This window comes from Tenrec ecaudatus, chromosome 8 (genome assembly GCF_050624435.1).
Source record: "Tenrec ecaudatus isolate mTenEca1 chromosome 8, mTenEca1.hap1, whole genome shotgun sequence".
Classification (NCBI taxonomy): Eukaryota; Metazoa; Chordata; class Mammalia; order Afrosoricida; family Tenrecidae; genus Tenrec; species Tenrec ecaudatus.
Window position 1 is genome coordinate 99597356 of NC_134537.1, and position 19330 is coordinate 99616685.

The following is a 19330-nucleotide window of genomic DNA, read 5'->3' on the forward strand; positions in this document are numbered from 1 at the left end:
GGGAAGGGACCAAAGGGGGTACTAAACAGTGCATTGGAGAGGTGAGTACAGCAGATCAAAAGCATAAATCTGACTTGAACAGTTAAAACTGTCCATTGATCTTCCCTCTGATGCATGTTGGACTTAATGTGGTTTTCAACATTTTCTGTATTTTTGTTTTGTTTTGTTTCTGCTTGTTCAAATTAGGGTGTTTCCCAGAGGTGTTATGTCACTGGGGCTCACCACATGTTTTTATGTGTTTCGGTATATGAAACCCAGGATTGATGAACCTGTAGGGCAGAAAGTAGAATAAGGGTTGTTGTTTTTTTTTTGGGGGGGGGGTGGATACAGTGTGGGGGAGGGGTGTGGGGGAGGGTTAAGAGTCAGACAATGTCTAAGAAGAAAAAGAATGTCTGGAAACTGATTGTGGTAGAAGCAATTTTACAATCCTGCCTGACATGATTGAAATGTGGAATGATATGATGTTTGTATTGGCTCCCAATTAATAATAAATAATATATATTTTAAACCTTTTATATAAGAGAAAGAGGAGAAAATATCTCTCTGTCTGTCTGTCTCTGACACTCTGCCTTCCTGTTTGCTGGGACAACTCCATGCATGCCTCAAGAGACAGTTGCATGTGGACTCTGCTCAACCCTGAGAGCTGTCCAGGCCCTGCCATATTTCCACTGACCTTGGATCACGTGACTCTGTACTCACTGGTCTGTGATCATCCTGCTTCTTGCTTTACTCTTCTTCATCCCCAGGCTACAGCTCCCTGAGGCACAAGACGGACTTGTGGTCTAGCACTGGACTTACAGGCTTGGGTTGGACTCGGCTGCGATGCCCTCTTGAGATATAATCACTTCATGATATAAAGCTACGTATGTGGGTCACTGGATTTGCTTCTCTAGACAAACTGGCCTAACACAGTATGTTTACCAGTCCACACGTGCCATGGGTTCAAGGACAAGTATGTTTTGCTATGATCCAGTCCAGTGTCTGGCATATAGTAGATTATTAATAAATATTTTAAACAAACAAACTGCCAAAATAGCACATCACTGCCTCTACGGGTGGCAGTCAAATTGAACTTCATTGGGCCGACACTGGGAAGTCTTCAATTTGGGGAAGCAAACAAATGGATGATGATATTATTTTTTAATTAAAAGATAATTTGAGGGGAGCTGTTACAGCTCTTATAACAATTCATACATCAATTGTATCAAGCATATTGGTACATATGTTGCCATCATTGTTTTCTAAACATTTACTTTCTATTGAGTCCTTAAGATCAGCTCCTCCTTTTTCCCTCCCTCCCCATCCCACTCTCGTGACCCCTTCATAAATTACAAAATTATTATTATTTTCATATCTTACACTGACCACTGTATCCTTCCCCACAAGGTTTCTCCTGTTCGTCCCACCATAAGAGGGGGATAGTGTTATATGTCGATCATCTCAAGTGGTTCCCTCTTCCTCCCCTCCTCTCCCACCTTCCACCTACCCTCCTGGCATTTCTACTCCCATTCCTGTTCCTGGGTTCCATGTGTCGTGAGCTCTTATCTGCACCAGTGTACATGTTCCGGTCTAGCCCACAGTGAAAGGCAGAACTGGGGTCATGATCATGGAACCAGAGGATTGTGTGTTTCTTCGCTGCTATACTGCACCCTGGTTGACTCATCTCTTCCTTGTGACCCTCCTGTGAGGACATGTCCCATTGTCTACAGATGGGCTTGGGGTCTCTGCTATGACCCACCTTGTTCTCAATAAGATGATATAATTTTTATAAAGAAAATGGAGCAGGTTTTGAGAAAAAAAGGTTCTGTGGATATTATAAGTTTCTATTTTGGACAAGACTTAGGTACACCATTAACACAACATAGAAATATTTTAAAAGAAGGAAATTTTAGCATTAGAAAAAAGTCAGAAATGGAAATTTCTATTTGAAATTCATTCCCAGATGATACTTGAAAGCACTGTAATTAATGACATATGCTAAAAGGAGAGAGAGAAGCGACTACAAGTAGAAGTAAAGCATATTTTAAATTTGTATAACGTACCTCCATAAACAATATACATATCCAAAGTAAAGTTCCCAACCACAGTTCCCAAACCTGTCAACTTGTGATTGGATTTCTTCATAGCAGATAAATGGTGCGTTTTTTGAACCTGTCAAAGTTAGAAATATATTTGAATCAAACATTCTTGTCATTAATCTCTATTTCCTCAGATAGTTTGTGTTCTTGCTTTTCCTCTTGTATTCTATCCTTTTTCCACTTTAAAGAGACCTGGTTGCCCAGGTGTTACGCATTGGGCTGCTAGTTGTAAGGTCAGTGGCTCAAACCTCTCATCAGCTTCATGGGAGGAAGAGGAGACTAGCTGCTTCTGTTAAGATGTACGAGCTCAGGAAGCCTGGTCTACTCTGTCCTACGTGCCATCATGAGCCGAAATAGTCTCAACAAGAGTGGAAATGGTTTCGTTTTGTCTTTTTCTCCAACTCATTATAAGGTTATAAAATAGAAGGAAGTAAGGCATGGATATTCTGCCTTCTTCCTTCATTTTCAACCATCTACACACACACGCACACGCACGCATGCACATGAGGAAGGAAGGAAAGAGGAGAGTTATAGAAGCATAAATCATGGGAGGGCTCTGTGAAAGAAACAAGAGAGGAGAGACACGAGGAAACAACAGTTGTTCAACTAGATTCCGAGGGAAAACTTTTCAAAAATCCAGATCTGTAACACTTTATTCAAGAAATGTCATTTTATTCTCAGAAAATCTAAATAGAAGGGACAAACATTACCGACCCATATGTTTTTACCTCACTGCTTCAATACCCTAAGCATTGGTGAGCTGAAATGGACTGATATTAACTGTTTGAATCAGACAACACTATGATTCACTATAATAGCGATGACAAGTTCAAGAGGAATAGTGTTGCTTTTGTCATTATTAAAAAAAAGAATATTTCTAGATCTGAAATACTATGCTATCTGCAATTGGATAATATATAGATATGCCCACAGGAAGCCTAATTAATACAAGTATCTTTCAAATTTATGCACCAACAACTAAAAGTAGTAAAACTGAAGAATTTTACTCAAGAGGAGGGAATTATTCAAAGTGTATTCACAAGGGGGAATCAGAAGGGCTTAGAATTCTGCCTTGCACAGTTGTCATCTTACAAACAGACAAACAAAAGAGCTGACTGATTCATCTACAAACGTAGAATATATTATCTTCCTCATTAGCCTGCTATGAGAATCATGGTGCTGTATATTTACTTACTGTTGACTCTCCTCTAAACCAGATCCCTTTTAACATAAAGAGGGTTTCTTCTGTTTATGTTCACCTTCCATGATTTATATGTTTTCTTTCCAAAATTCTTTTTTTATTTTTCCCTTTTCCTTAATTCTTTTTCCATTTGTCTAAACATTAGCTCAACAAAGCTGCTGGTATAGAGACACCATAGATACCAGTAATGTTAGGTGTGGCTGTTGAATTAGCTAATGTAATTGTGATATAAGATATCATAAAAAGAATGTCAACACAGAGTTTTTTTTAACACCAATTAAATTACCCAAGGAAAATCAGAAATTGGATAATTCAATTCCATCTGGAGATATAATATAGAAAAAAATGCTTAGTAACAGAGTACTTATATTAGTTCTGTGATAAGTAATACTCTTCATCCTGTTCAATTTTTATTAATTCATCCATGATATTATAAGTTGACACTTAGCTTTCGTTAACTTCTTCCTACAAAACTCACTTCCATTCATATTAAGGTCTCACTTTCTTCTAGATCAGATTTGGCTTTCCAAGCAGAGATATAGTTGCTGTTGTTAGTTGCCATTAAAATTTCTGATTCGTGACAATCTTATGAAAAATGACATAAGATGTTGCCTAGTCCTGCCTTATATTTTAAATTTGAATCCACTGTTGACACTATCGTGTAAATCCAAGTCACTTAAATTTCCCTCATTTGAAGTACTTTATCACAGAACTGACTTGATGGTTAACTACTACTCCTAACAACTAATACTTTACTAAAAATTATGTCTATTCCAGAAAATACTTTTTCCAGTTGGCATGCCCAAAGTAAGCAAAGTGATTATCTTCCTTTTTAATTGTCCACTTGATGAAAGCAAGGAAAACGCAGTGGGACACTAGCAGGAAGAATAACCAGATAGAGTGGTGGAGAAAAGCCCAGAGAAAGCTGTCAAAGAGTTGTAGAAAGTTTCCTAATATGAAAGACTACCAGAAGACAAGCCTTGGACAATCTGAATGACCCATGAACCAGAAAATCACCAAACCATATTATAATCAAATGTCTAAACCAAAGACAGAGGATCGTGAGAACAGCTTGAGAAAACATAAGTTAACTTCTCAAGAGAAATCATACAGCCAATAAGGAAATGAGATACATATTTAAATACTGAAAGAAAAAAATAAGCCAATGAAAAAATAGAATATTCATCTAAATTGTCCCTCAAATGCAACAGTGACACTTCAACGTAGAACAGACTGTTTTAAACTTGAGAAGAAATTAATAAATTACATGGTAAACTCAAAGAAAATAAACTACATCATAATTTAAAAGAGGAGTTGAGTAATCCCTGTTCCCTTGCAAGGTAGGCCCCAATCATCCCTACTCCCAGGCAAGGAAGACCTCAGGCTGCCTGGCAAGCAAGGCCCTAGCAGTCCCGTGTGATGAAAGGTTCCAATGTGCCAAGGACCTGGCAAGTAAGACCACTGCTATCCCCAAGACCTGGCAATGAAATTCTTAGCTACGCCTGCATCACAGAAATTAAGACCCGAGCAGTGCCCAAAATGCAGCAAGGAATGTCCTAGGCATCTCCAAATTCCCCAAAAGGAAAGAAGTCCACAAGTATCCCTAAATCCCAGCAAGGAAGGTCCCACCCATCCCTGCCCCCAGCAAGGACATGCCCAGCCATCCCAGGAACCCATCAAGGAAAGCCATCAAGGAAAGCCCTGGTTCTTCCCTGCCTCCCCCACACCCTAAAGAAGATTCCAGCAAGGAATCCTTGGGTGTCCCTGTCCTACAGCAAGATAGTCTCCAGTCAGCCCAGTCAAGGAAGGCCCCAGGTATCCTTGGGAACCAGCAATCTAAGTTCCAGCTGCCCTTGTGACCCAATAAGAAAGGCCATGGCTTTCCTCACCCCAGGCAAGGAAGGCCCCAGCTGTCCCCAAACACAGCAAGGAAGCCCCAGCCATCATAGTAACTCAGTGAGAAAGGTCCCAAGTATAACCATGCCCAAGCAAGAAAGGAGCCAGATATTCCAGACTCCAGCATTGAAGGTCCCAAGCATCCTGGCATCCTTGCATGGAAAGTGTTAGAAGTCTAGGAACCCAGCAAGAAGGCCTCAGCCATTCGCACTACCATTAAACTAAGGCTCTGGGCATCCTAGAAGCCCACAAGAGTCAACTGCCCCTACACGACCCAAAAGCCCATCCAACACTAATCGCTGTACCACAGAGCCAGCTCAGTCACAGTATGCACATGCACTCACGTGCACACACACACACACACACACACACACACATCAAGAAAAAGAGCCACAAGCAACTGAAAAATCCCCAGACCAAAAGCAGTATTCTAAGAAAGGTACTAGGAAAGCATAAAATTCAGGAGAATGATGCTTAGATGACTTCAATGGATCGAGGAAAGAATTGAAAACTAGAAATCCTATACCAAATACATGTCCAAAAAAGAATCCAGTAATAGAATTAAATTGCATGATAAAAGAGATGATAATATAGACAAATATAAGGAAAAGCATATTAGTGAGCTCAAAGGCAATTCTTTGGAAATACAACTAATGTGAGAATTACTGAAAAATATATCAGAAGAAATTTTACAAATGATGTGGAACATCATCAAAGGAACAACCTATGTCTCATTGGGACCCAGGGGCAGAAAGAAACACACACAAAAATCTACAGAGGAAATAGCACAATACATCACAGAACAAAACTTCTCCAACACCATAAAGGAGGAAAAAATAACTATACAAGAAGCTGAGAAAACCCCAGGAGAGGATAGACCCAGAAGGGAAACATTGCAACATTGTAGCCAAACTCACTAATATTCACTAATATTCAGAATCCTTTGAGCAGCTAATTAAAAAAATAAGAAGAATCACATATAAGGAAAATTAGATAAGAATAATCTTGGACTTCTCAACAGAAACCAGGTAAGCAAGAAGATGATGAAGTAACAAATAGAAAATCATAAGCAACAACAGCAACAATAAAAACAAAATCTGCCAACCAAGACTCTCCTATCCAACAAAACTGTCTATAAAATATGAGGGAGAAATAAGGATATTTCCAGACAAATAAAAATTAAAATAATTTATATTTCTCCCTCATGTTAACACAGACTGATGTAGAAAACCTCAACAGACCTACAACATAAGAATAAATAAAGTAGATCACTAAAAACTTCCAACCAAGAAAACTCCAGGACCAGATGGCTCCCCAGAGAAATTCTACCAAGTGTTCAGAGAAGACCAGTTCTGTAAAAGTTATTCCTAAGTACAGAAAATGATAGTGAACACACAAACACATTTTATGAAATGAGCAAAACCCTGACCCCAAAACCAGGCAAAGATACCACAAGGATACACAGAACTATAAGCCAATATCCCTTAGGAATATAAATGCAAAAACGTCTCAAGAAATTCTTGGCCAAGAAATAATAATAGACCATGATTACGTGAGATTTCTACCAGGTATACAAAGATGGTTCAACATTAGAAAAATAATTGATGGATCAAGTGGGCACACCACCCCACTACCTTGAGGAAGAGTTGGAGCTCCTCCAGCCCCACAGACAGGTGATCAAGTCTCAGTTATGTCCTTACTTACCACTCTGCTTCTTCTTTCTTTACTCGCTCTCCCTTCTATCTTTCCCACCCCAGTCGGTCTCAACAAGCTCGTGTTTGTTTTGTTTGTCTCTTTTTTCCTTCTTCTCCCCTCTTTCTCCTCTCTTTCTCTTTCCTCCATATGCCACTACCCTCCACCTAGGACAAATCATCCCACATAGCAGGGGGAACTCCAGCTTGCCCTCTGTGGGAGTGGTGCACACCACGCAAGGCAGCTGTGACAGCCCTCTACAACACTGCTGAGGAAACCTCCCTCGTACCGTAAGGTGATGTTGCCAAACTAGGGCAATTCTGCCCAGCACCACTGGGTCCCTGCATTATAGGGGCACACCAACCTGCCATCGTGGGGTAGTTTCAACTCCTCTGGCCCCACATTCAGGCAATCAGGGATCAGCTATCTTTTTATTCTTTATGTCCTCCTTCAATTTCCACTGACTGGGAAAAAAATCTTTAGTGACATAACTGACAAGGGATCAATCTCTAAAAGCTATAGAATACAACAAGACCACCCTAATAAAATCAAATTAAAAGTGATGTAGTGCTACAACAACTGAAAATGGAAATCCCTTGTGATCCATCAATACTGTTCTTGAGCAATGTGTTAGGCCAGGTTGGCTAGAGAAACAAATCCAGTGATCATAAAGAATTTTATAACAAAAAGTCAATACACAAGACAGCATGCCAGTTCAATCCAACTGAAATCTGTAAGTCTGATCCTAGTTCAAAGACCCTCTTTAGACTCACGTAGCAGACTCATATGAATTCAAGGTTGCGGATTTCTCAGGGTGGACACCAGAATCCCAGCAGAGAAAGAACAGTTCCCAAGGTCCTCCTTAGAAGAAAGCCACACGATCAAAGAGACAGCATCAAGCTGTGATCTGATTGACAGGATGGATTCTACCCTTACACTTTGATACATCTTTTAGTTGACATAAAATGATCAAACTACCACAGGCATATCCCCCCAAAGAAGTAAGAGCCACAACACAAACATATATATGCAGTCTCATGCTCATGGCAGCATTGTTTCCAATAACAAAAAGTTGGAAACAGCTCAAAAGCCCATTAGTAGAAGAACGGCTAATGAAAATTTGTACATACAATAGAATACAATGCATTGTTTAAAAAAAAAAGACTGATGAAACTATGAAGCCCCTCATGCCATGAGTGGACTTGGAGAATATTATGCTAAAGGAAGTCAGTCAATCACAAAAGGACAAATATTGCATGAGACCAGTGCTCTAAGGACAAAGACAAGCTTCTGATCTCATGCCGTGTGATAATGTAATCTGGTCTCCCAAACACTGTGGTGGCATGTCTGTCTAATCTTTACATCTGTCACTCTTTATTTGTACATCTCAAAGCCGCTTCTTCAGAAGAGGCCTCACCTCGGCAGGGTGACATTTTTTATTTGGGGAGGAGAGGAACAGGACCAGACTTATTGTTTTCAGCTGTCACTGAGTCAGTTCCAACCCATGGTGACCCTATGCACAACAGAACAAAGCACTTCCTGGTTATGTGCCATCCTCACATCCATGAGCCCATTGTTACTGCCACTTGGTCAATGCATCTCACTGAGGGCTTCCCTATTTTTCTCTGCCCCTCTACTTTACCAAGCAAATGTCATTCTTTAGGAACTGGTCTCTCCTGGCAACATGTCCAAAGTATACCAGACAAAGTCTCACCATCCTTGCCTTTAGGGGGCACTCTGGACGTTCTTCATCCAAGACAGATTGGCTTGTCCTTTGGGCATGCAATGGTGCATACCGCATTCTTCTCCAGCACTGCAATTCAAATGCACCGATTCTTCTTCAGTCTCCTTTATTCGAGGTCCATCTTTCACCTACACTTGAGATTAACTAAAATACCATGGCTTGGGTCAGGCACACTTTGGTCCTCAAAGTAACAGCCTTGCTTTTCAACACTCTGAAGAGATCTTGAGCAGGAGATCTACCTCGTGCAACGTGTATTTTGAGCTCTTGACTGCGGCTTCCATGAGCATAGATTGTGGATCCAAGTAAAACAAAATCCTTGCCAACTTCAAACTTTTCTCCGCATTTCATTTACCTATTGATCCAGATTTGAGAAATTTGGTCTTCTTTACACTGCGTCCTAGTCTGAAATGAAGGTTTAAATCCTCGATCTTCATCAGTATCTCAAGTTCTCCTCACTGTCATCAAACAAGGTTGTGGCATCTGGCTATCGCAAGTTGCTAACAAGCCTTGTCCAATCCTGATGCCGTATTTTTGTTCATATAACCCAGCTTCTCTGCTGATTTTCTCAGAGTACAGATTGAATAAGTATGGTGAGAGAATATAATCCTAAAGCATATCTTCTTGGTTTAAAGCCGTGTAATATGACTCTTTACCATAAGCTAACAAGGGGGTCTCTAAGGGGAGTCAGAAGGAGATTAAAAAAAAACAACAAAGAACAGATCCAGGAATGGGTTTGGGGTTCACACTAAATCCTAGCTCCACTGTAAGAACAATTAGTTCTCACATCATGGCAATGCTCTTTAGCCCCCCCAGGAAAGGAACACAGAAGATATGGGAGCTATAGCATAGTATGGTGAAGAAATTACATGGAACCCAGCTATCAGATAAAATAGAGGTCTGGGGTCTTCAAGGCTTGTTTCCAAGTGAGTAGCGAGCCATCTGAGTCACTATGTCAACTAAGTCCACTGGAAGAAGCATGCCATCATCAGTGACCCAAGGAGTGTAAATCATATGATCCAAATAGTTTAATTTGTAAGATTCTGATTTGCAGAAAGCCATGGAATACAGTGGGAACCCGAGATACATTGTGGGATCTACACAGGAAATAAGCCCCTAATGATTTCCCTCTAACCACAATAGAGGGATGGAAAGAAACTGGTTACCAAAGAGAATGAATTGGAGAGATGATTACAGGAGATCAAAATGATAAACCTGACTTGAATGGTTAAAACTGTCCGTTGATCCCCCGTCTGAGCACAATGGGCCTGATCTGGTTTTCAACGCTTTATGTGTTGTTTGTTTGTTTGTTTGTTTGTTTGTTTTCACATTGGGGGTTTATCTTAGATGGACTTTGTAAATGGGGGTAACCCTTTTGAATTTTTGTTATATGAAAATCAGGATTGATGAACCTAGAGAGACAGCAAGTAGAATAAGGATTTCTGCAGGGTACAGTGGGGGACAGGGTTATAAAGAGCAGTTGACATCAAGGAGCTCAAAAGGATGTTCCGGAACGGATTCTGGTAGCAATTGTACAATACTGCTTGATGTGATTGAACTATAGAATTATATGATATCTTTATTAGTTCCCAATAAAATGGTTTTGTGTGGAGGAGGGGGGGAAGAATTTTGCAATTCTTCTGGGTCAGAATGACTGATCACACAAAGAGTGAGAATTTCAAGAACCATGAACAATCACCAGCAATTAAAAAAAATGAAGGGCAAGCAGTCTGCAAAGCAACCTACTAGATAAGTAGCCCAATCCCCATGAAATCCAGGGATGGTGGGAGTGGCAGAGGGCAAGGGGAAAAGGGAGAAGCCTATTCCACCCTCCTGCTGATCTGACAGCCAACTTGACTTAACTTCGCTTTTACCCATGGAGCAATTTAACTCTGCGCATGAGTGCCCCGCACAGGCAAGCAACCATACATTCCGGAGTCCCTATTCTAAACCATCTTGGCCACGCTGCAGCCTATCCCTCCACCCTTCTGATACCAAGGGAGCATGTATGTATGCCCAAAGCCCCAGATGGAGCTAAGCACCTGGGCTGGCAGCCTCAGGACCCCATCCCTGGTCAGTGCCCAAATTAGACCACCACAGGCCATCCAGAAATACGTTGTTCTGCTTCTAAGAAGGCTCTTGTTGCCCCTCCCAACTAGGCCACGTAGGAAGGTATCAGGTACAAACCCATCTTCCCGCTTCCCTCTTGGGCACTATCTTCTATGAAGAGTTAACATTGGCCCCTCTGACTGGAGCCACCTGAGCTGTATTTCTTTAAGACAGCTAGCTATAATTAGCCACACGCTACAATAACACGGGTCTCTACTCTCTCAGCCATCGAAAGCCCCATCTTTCACTCTAAAGCCCAACCCTGCCCTGATGACGCTCTAGACACCTAATAGGCAGAGCCACTCAGACCCCAGCACTCCCTCCCACTGTCCAAAGATCTCTGCCCTACACAGTTTTGATCTCTCTGAGAGTTAAGACATCCACTTCTTCTATTTTAAAAATTTCTTCTCCTTAGTGACTATGTTCCCATGTGAGATATATATATCCTCACCATATCTACAATCCTCAAGTTAGCAATTGCCCCATCTCTCCCGTAACATCTCCTTTAGACCACCCTCCACCACCTCAGGAGGTTGAGAGCTTTAGGCTGTCCCCAGGGACCACTTATCCTTCATCTAATCCCCCTGGGCCAGCCCAATAAAAGCTGCATAGCCCTGCTCTGCCTTCCTGTTCCTTTCAGAGCCCGGAATATAAGAAGATGTGAGCCCCACGCCATCTACACCCACTCAGTTTAAGATTACTCAGAAAGGCTTCTAATATCCTGCCATTCCACACTCAACCCCCTAACCTCCAGCCACTGCAGAGCATACACATATTCCAGCCTCACGAAGTACCGCAGCAGGTGGAACCATTACCTGCAACCACGAATTAGAACTGCTCATCTGATCCTTGCCCTTTGTGCTCCCAGTACAGGTCCTGAATCCATCTAGGCTCACCACCCTTCTGAAAGCACACCTTTCACCCATCCACATCAGCAACAAGCTCTTAGGCAGAGCGGAAATCCCAAACAAACACCAACAGCGCTTGTTTTCCTAGTTAATTTTAAAATTTTTTCTCTTTATTTTTCCTTCTCTTCAATCCTTCTGTTTCCTCCTCATCTTCTTACAAACAAACACTCAGACTATTCTTACATTCTTTTTCAATCATTATTACTCTTTCTTGGTCCTTGCAAAAGATGGAGCATTTTTCTCTCTCTCTTCTTACAATCCACCAACTAGTAGTACTTGATCCCTCTTTTTGTTTCATCATCTAATATTTTTACTCCCATTCTTTGCTCTTTCCCCTAGTCCATACTATACGGTTCTCCCATGATATTTGATCTATCATTCCTTCACTACACCACCCAACAGCGTTAACTGCCCCTACACAACCCCACCTCCATGGCACACCCAATAGCTACAAGAATATTTCGAGTAAACGATATAAGAAGAACGATGACTGGATGGTTAAAAAGATGAAGAAATGGCTTGAGAAGAAAGGGGAACTAATGGAAAAGCTAGAAACCTCTCTACAAACTATACGATAAAAACTCCAAACAGAAACAAAGAAGTCAAGCACTGTGGCAACAGAATTACACAGCACTGTAAAAGAACAGAGAAATCACATTAGTGAGGTTGGAGATACATCTTTGGACTCCAAATTTAGCGAAGAACAAGTAATAAAAAAAGGAAGGAAAGAAAGACTAAGGACAATGTGGACAGCCTAAAAAAAGTCTCATAACACAATCAAGAGAAACAATCTAAAGTAGGGATTCCAAAAGAAAACCAAAAAAAATCCACAGAGAGAACAGTCTAAGAAATCTTAGGGGAAATTTTTCATTGCTGTATAAAGGATGAAAAGATAACTCTCTGGGAAGCTGAGAGAACCTCAAGTAGGAGGGACCCCAAAAGGAAAGCTCCCTGACATATTGTAGTCAAACTCTAACATCAAAGACAGGGAAAAAGTTATAACAACAGTTGGTGGGAAAAGAACAGGCCCACAGAAAGTGGCAGCAATTAGAATAGAGGATGGCAATTAGAATAAGCTCAGATTTTCCCCAGGAACTCGGCAAGCAAGAAGGTAGTGAAGGAAAATATATAGTCTTGAGGGGGGAAATAATTTGTCAACCAAGAATCTTATACACTGAAAAATTATTACTCAAATAACTTTGAATAATAAATTTGAAGGGTAAGCGAAAGTATTCCCAGACAAGGAGAAATTAAAGGAACTTGTGAAAATAAACCACCACTACAAAAAAACCACTAAGTAGTGCAACATAGCCAAAAACTCAAAAACAGTACACAAACCTGAAACCAACATACAAGAAAATTTTTCACAAAAGCAATACAAGTCAAACAAGATCCAAAACAGTAAAGATAACCACACACATCTCTCCAAGGGGATGGACAATAGAAACCGTAGGGGAAGGGAGACGGCAGTCAGTGTAAGAGGTGAAAATAATAATCGTTTATAATTCATCAAGGGGGCATAACAGTGGGAGGGGGGAGGGAGGGGGAAAAGAAGCAGATACCAAGGGCTCAATAGAAAGTGTCTAGAAAATAATGATGGCCACATATGTACACATATGCTTGAGACAATTGATGTTTGGATTGTTGTAAGAGTTGTAAGAGCCCCTGATAAAATTATCTTTAAAAAAAGAAAGCAAGAAATACATAAACAACAAATAAACAGATCAATCTCTATCATACACACACATGTACAAATATACAAACCTACACATATACACATATTGATAAACTTATTGAATGTTAATGGACTAATTAATGTGCCAGTAAAGAGACAGAGAATAGAAGAATGGATAAGTCAACAAGACCCATCAATATGCTGCTTACAAGCAACATACTTCAAAAACAGTCAAATGTCAAAGACTAGATAAAAATATGCCAATCAAATGTCAACAACAACAAGACACAGCTGTGCAATGCATCCTTAAGGATTGGGGAAAGTTTTAGAGCTGACCGCGATGTCAAGATATAGTGTAGGATGAATAATCATTTTAAAATGCCCATACAGTTATAATATGTTAAATGTAACATAGCTGTATGGTTAAGCAATTTGTAAATTTCAGCAACTAAATTAAGTATTCTTAGAATAAAGTGCTATATAGAAAATAAGTTTTGAAAACTTAATATGTACTAAGGCAGTGTTCTAAGTCTTCCATACATTAACTCATTTAAAGCTACTACAAATAGTAAATATAAGTTATCTAGGTTTATATTTTTATATAACTGAGGCATCATCTTGGCTAATATTAATTAAAATATATAGGACCAATTATTTCTATGTAACAATAAATATTACCTTTTCCAAACGTTTTTTCACATCGTTCATCAAGATCATGGCACTCTCCATTAAAACACATAAATTTCTTGTTTTTGCACAACTGTCCATTTTGTATAGTTATATCAGGGTCACACATTGGTGAGGTTCCATTACAAAACTCAGGAATGTCACATTCAGCATGGACACTGGGCCTGCATTCAGTACCTAACTCAGCAATCTAATAGAAATTAAGATATTAAAAAATGCAATGTTCTAGCATAGAAATAACAATATTTACTTGATATTTATGCTAATTTCATTTATAATTTGATTATCTATTTACTAATGTTTATTGAGCACCTCTCTGATTTTGAAAGGCATTATGCCAATTATTCTGAAAAATAAATTTAGTGTTATCAGCCAAAACAACAGGTAAGACATGTATACAAAGCAAAGTATTTCCAATTGTCTGTAATGAGAGCTAGAGTCTGGTTTGTTTCTACTGGAATCAAGGAAAGATCACTTTCAGCACAGGAAAGTACTCTTTCTGGATAAAAATAGTGTAATTCAATCAACTTTCAAATAAAATATGCCTACTCAAACTACAGTTTAAAATTTTGTACAATCTCAAATCTATGATATATGTCAAATATAAACATCTGATTATGAAGCACAGAAAAAAAGTATATGGGCGGTTTAGAGGCAGTTCAACTATAGAAGTCTTCAGAGAAAAAGGGAGCCAATTGTAGTTTCTTCTGAATCATCATATTAGTATTGAATGTATGCAGAATTCTGTAAATTTACATTGAAAAATTTAAATGGGCATCTATGTAATATTTCTTAGTAGACATCTTCAAGTTGACACAACTTTGCTTGCTAAAATTGAAAGGTGACTTGAAACACTTAATGATGAAAGTGAAAAACTATAACCATCTGTATATTTTACATCTGAATATTTAGGTAACAAAATTCCTCACAACTGGATTGATAACATCTTAATAAATGGAGAAAATAATGAAGTCAATTATTTCTACTTTGATCAACAATTAACACTCATGGAAGCAGCGGTCAAGAAAGTTAACAACATACTGTGTTGCACAAATCGGTGGTAAATAGCTAAAAGTTTTTAAAACAATGATGTCACTTTAATGGATAAGGTGCACCTGACCCAAGCAATGGTCTTTGCAATCATCTCATATGCATGTGAAGATTAGATCATGAGAAAGGGGGAAGTTATGTACTCATAATTCAGGATAGGTCACAATTCTGAATAGACTGTGGACTTCCAGAAGAACAAACAAATCCGTCTTAGAAGAATACAACCAAAATATTTCTGAGAAGCTAGGACAGCTAGATTTCCACTCGTTGACTATGGACATGTAATTAGGTAAGAATAAGCCCTAGAGAAGAACATCATGTTTGCAAAGGCTAACACGGAAGGTCAACACAAATAAGGGAAACCTCCTGTGAGAGGAATTGACAGTAGCCCCAATAATGGGCTAAAGCATAACAATGATCGTGAAATGGTACAGGGCCAGGTATCATTTCATCGATGCGTGTGTGTGTGTGTGTGTGTGTGTGAGAGAGAGAGAGAGAGAGAGAGAGAGAGAGAGAGAGAGAGAGAACTTAACTAAGGTTTGATCCTTGTGGTTTTGCAAAGATTAAGCAAGTTGTTTGTTGCTCTGCAATGTTATCCAATATACTATAATAGGTTAAAAGAAGAGTTCTCGGGGGTGTGACCTGCCTTCAAATTATAAATACTTAAGTAAAATGAGTGTATTCTCTTCCTCCAGTCTTGGGGTGCAAAACTTAAAAAGTGTTTCCAGCCTGCTACCTGAATTGGGCTGCTCAGCACAAGGTCAGTCATTCATAGTTCAAGACCACCAGCTCCTTTGGAGAAAAATGAGGTTTTCTGTTCCTGTAAAGATTTACCGTCTCAGAAACTCATCGGGGCAGTTCTACTTGCCAAATAGGGTAGCTGTGAATCTGAATTGACTCAATAGCAGTGATTTTTAGAAACCTTCTACATGGAGTTTGGTGGGGTAGTGGCTTACACAACTGGGCTACTGTTCCACTGGAGGCAAAAAAAAGGTGGTTTTTGTTCCAGTAAAGATTTACAGCCTCAGAAACCTACAGCGACTGCTCTACACTGCCCATGGGGTTACTTGGAGTCAAAATTGACTCAATAGCTATGAGTTTGGTTTTTCTGGAAGCATCCACCAATCCCAAGAGTCAGCAAGTCCAGAGACTCCTCGATGGTGCAATTTGCAACTGGCTGCTAACCCAAAGTTTGGCAGTTCCAAACCACCTGGTGGTACCATTGGGGGGAGGGGGTAAACCTGGTGACGTACTTCCATTAATATTACAGCCCAGAAAGCTCCGTGAAGTAGTTGGACTCTGTCACCTGTAACGTTGCATGAGTTAGAATTTACCTGGGGGCAACTAACGATACTCATACAGATACACAGAAAAATACATTGCTAGCAAAACCAGGAAGAAGAACCATTGAGTTGGTTGTGATTCATAGCGACCCTATATACAACAGAGCAAAATTCTGCTCAGTCCTGCGCCATCCTCACAACTGTTCTTATGTTTCAGCCCATTGTTGCACTGACGGTGTCAACCCCCCCTGTCTAAGTTCTTCCACTTGTTTGCTGCCCTTTTACTTTACACAGCATGATGCCTATCTCCCGAGAATGGTCTTACAATGTGTCCAAATATGTGCGACAAGGAGCATTCTGGTTGATTTGTCTGTTTCTATGTTTGTTTACTTTCAATTTTCTTCACCAGCACCTTAATTTAAACACATTGATTCTTCTTTCATTTCCTTAGTCAATGTCCAACTTTCACATCCAAAAGAGGTGATTGGAGATACCAAGGCTTGGGGTGGGGGGGACGCATGGGAAATTGCTCATATCAAGGGCTCAAGTAAAAAAAATGATGATGGCAACAAATGTGCTTGACATATGGATGGATGGATTGTGATAAGAGCTGTAAGAGCCCCCAATAAAACTACTTTGAAAAAGAAAATACCAAGGCTTTTTCCAGACACACCTTAGTCCTCAAAGAAAGCTCCATTCTTTCCAACACTATCAAGCGGTCTGGAAATGCAGTGGTTATGCATTGAGCTGCGATCTGCAAGATCAGCAGTTTAAAACACCAGCCGCTCTTCAGAAGAGCGGGCTTTTAATCCTATAAAGAGTTACAGTGGAGGAAGCGCACGGAGGTATTCTACCCTGCCTGATGGGGTTACTATGAGTTATCGATTCAATGACCATGTTTTGTTTGGAAAGGAGTCTTATGCAGCAGATTTGCCTAAGGCAATGTGTCTTTTGGTCTGTTGGCTGTTGCTTCCATGGGCACTGATTGTGGATCGAAGCAAAAGGAAATCCTTGATGACTTTAACCTTTGCTCCATTTATTGGTCCAGTTGTGAGGATATAGACCTTTTTCACATTGAGCTGATATCCATACTGAAGGCTGCAATTCTTGATCATCAGCAAGTGTTTCAAGCCCTCTTCACTTTCGGCAAACACGGTGTGTCATCTGGATATCTCAGGTGGTGAATAAGCCTGGTCCAATGCTGATGCTGCATTCTTCTTCAAATCACCCAACTCCTGCATACAGCACAAAGCTATCGCTATGCTTACAGCTCCCTAATTCCACTGTCCATCTCATTTCCCTTTTGGCCTCAACTAGCAGCTCTGACCGTGATAGCCCTCTACCTGGCATGGCAACTCCAATCTTCCTTCCAACGGAGCTTGAGCCATTAGTCGTGCTCTCTGAATTGTTGGCTTGTGGTAATTTTTCATTAACTTTAATCACAACAAGCCATGAGTCTTTGAGGAAGTAGGGTACAGCTTGCAATGCAGAGCGGGTTGTGGGTCCTGGCCCCACCCTTTTGTTTGGCAGCCAGGCACTGGACTGTTACACCATCAGGGTGCACAATCAGCAAACTCTCCCACACAAAAACTTATATATACCCCCTTCTCCCTCAAAAAAAATGGGGAAAAAGCTCCACTGGGCAGAGCTTTCATAGTACTCATTTTTCCCTCTAGGTGAACATCTAGCAACTCACTCTGAGTTAGCTCACCTAGTGGTGTTGCCTGGGAATGTTCTCTCTGGTCACAGTGAAATTTTTCATAGAAGCAGTTTTGCTCAAAACTTGTTTTTTGTGATCGCTGATTTAAGAGAACAGTGTGTGGCTGTGAAATTTTGTTTCCTGTTCAGGAAAAGTGCCACAGAAACTGTTGTGATGTTGAACACAGATTACTAGGACAATGCTTAGGGAAAAAACTCAAGTGTATGAGTGATTATCTCGTTTCAAAAAAGGTGAAATGTTGGCTGATGATAAAATTCGTTCTGATGTCCATCAACTTCCCAAAAGGACAAAACTGTCAACTAATAGTGCATGTGGAGTTTGTTCCACTGGGTCAAGCTCTTTCTTTAGAGGTTCTGAAAAGATTACGTAACAGTGTGCAACAAAAATGGCCTGATTTGTGGCAGACAGGGGACTTGTTTCGCCACCACGACAAGGCACCTGCTCACGTAGCCATCTCAGTGTGCCAGTTTTTTTTGCAAAAAACAGCCTGCCTCTCTTGCCCCACACTCCTTACTCACCTAATCTCCCTCTCTGCGACTTCTTTTTTGTTTCTGCAAATGCAGAGGACATGAATGCACAGAGATTTGATGACATAGACGAGGTGAAGAAAAAAACAAGGTGCTGTCAGCCATCCAAAGAGATGAGTTTGAAAAATGTTTCCAAGAATGGAATCACAGATTTGACAAATGCATTAAGTGTAATGGAGAGTACTTTGAAGGTGATGAGGTTGATTTGTAAAAATAAATTTTATACATAGCTTTGAAAAAAATTTGCTTTGGGGGTTATCCCCTCATATACAAAGTGAAAAGTAAAAATATAAAAGATTATTGGCATAACATCATTCACAAAAATCACCATCCACCTTATCCAATGAGTAGCATATGGAGTCTTAACTTTTGAGAAATCAGGCACACTACAGATTTCTGCTCACCAGGAGCAAGATTGGTCTCCGCTGCTTTAAGAACCCTGAGAAGTAACCAAAAGCTGTCTACTCCAGAGAAAATGCTTGTCTCAACTTAGCCAAACTCACTACCGTAAAGTCAATGCTGAGTCATAGCTACATTCTGTGGGTTTCTGAGAATGTAACTGTTTAAAGGAGTAGAAAGCCCAGTCTTTCTCCCATGGAGCTGCTGGTGGCTTGCCTAGTCTTGCTCTTTCTCAGTTTTGGGGAAATTTCCATGTGGCATCTATCTTTCCGTGATTTGTAGTGTACACTCTTCTTTATATTACTCAGAGATGATTACATTTAGGATCACATCTTATAACTGATATTAAACTAACAAAGAAAAT

The 19330-nt window shown here is 40.2% G+C and overlaps 1 protein-coding gene across 1 annotated transcript in view; it reads right to left on the reverse strand.

The window, feature by feature from the left end:
* LOC142455491 (disintegrin and metalloproteinase domain-containing protein 32-like) overlaps positions 1 to 19330 on the reverse strand; it is a 258099-nt gene that overhangs the window by 133749 nt on the left and 105020 nt on the right. Inside the window, exons 14-15 of the mRNA XM_075557223.1 lie at positions 13979 to 14177; positions 2043 to 2151 (exon numbers count right to left, since the gene is read on the reverse strand). Coding sequence (XP_075413338.1) covers positions 2043 to 2151; positions 13979 to 14177 — 308 coding nt within the window. The remainder of the gene's footprint in view (positions 1 to 2042; positions 2152 to 13978; positions 14178 to 19330) is intronic.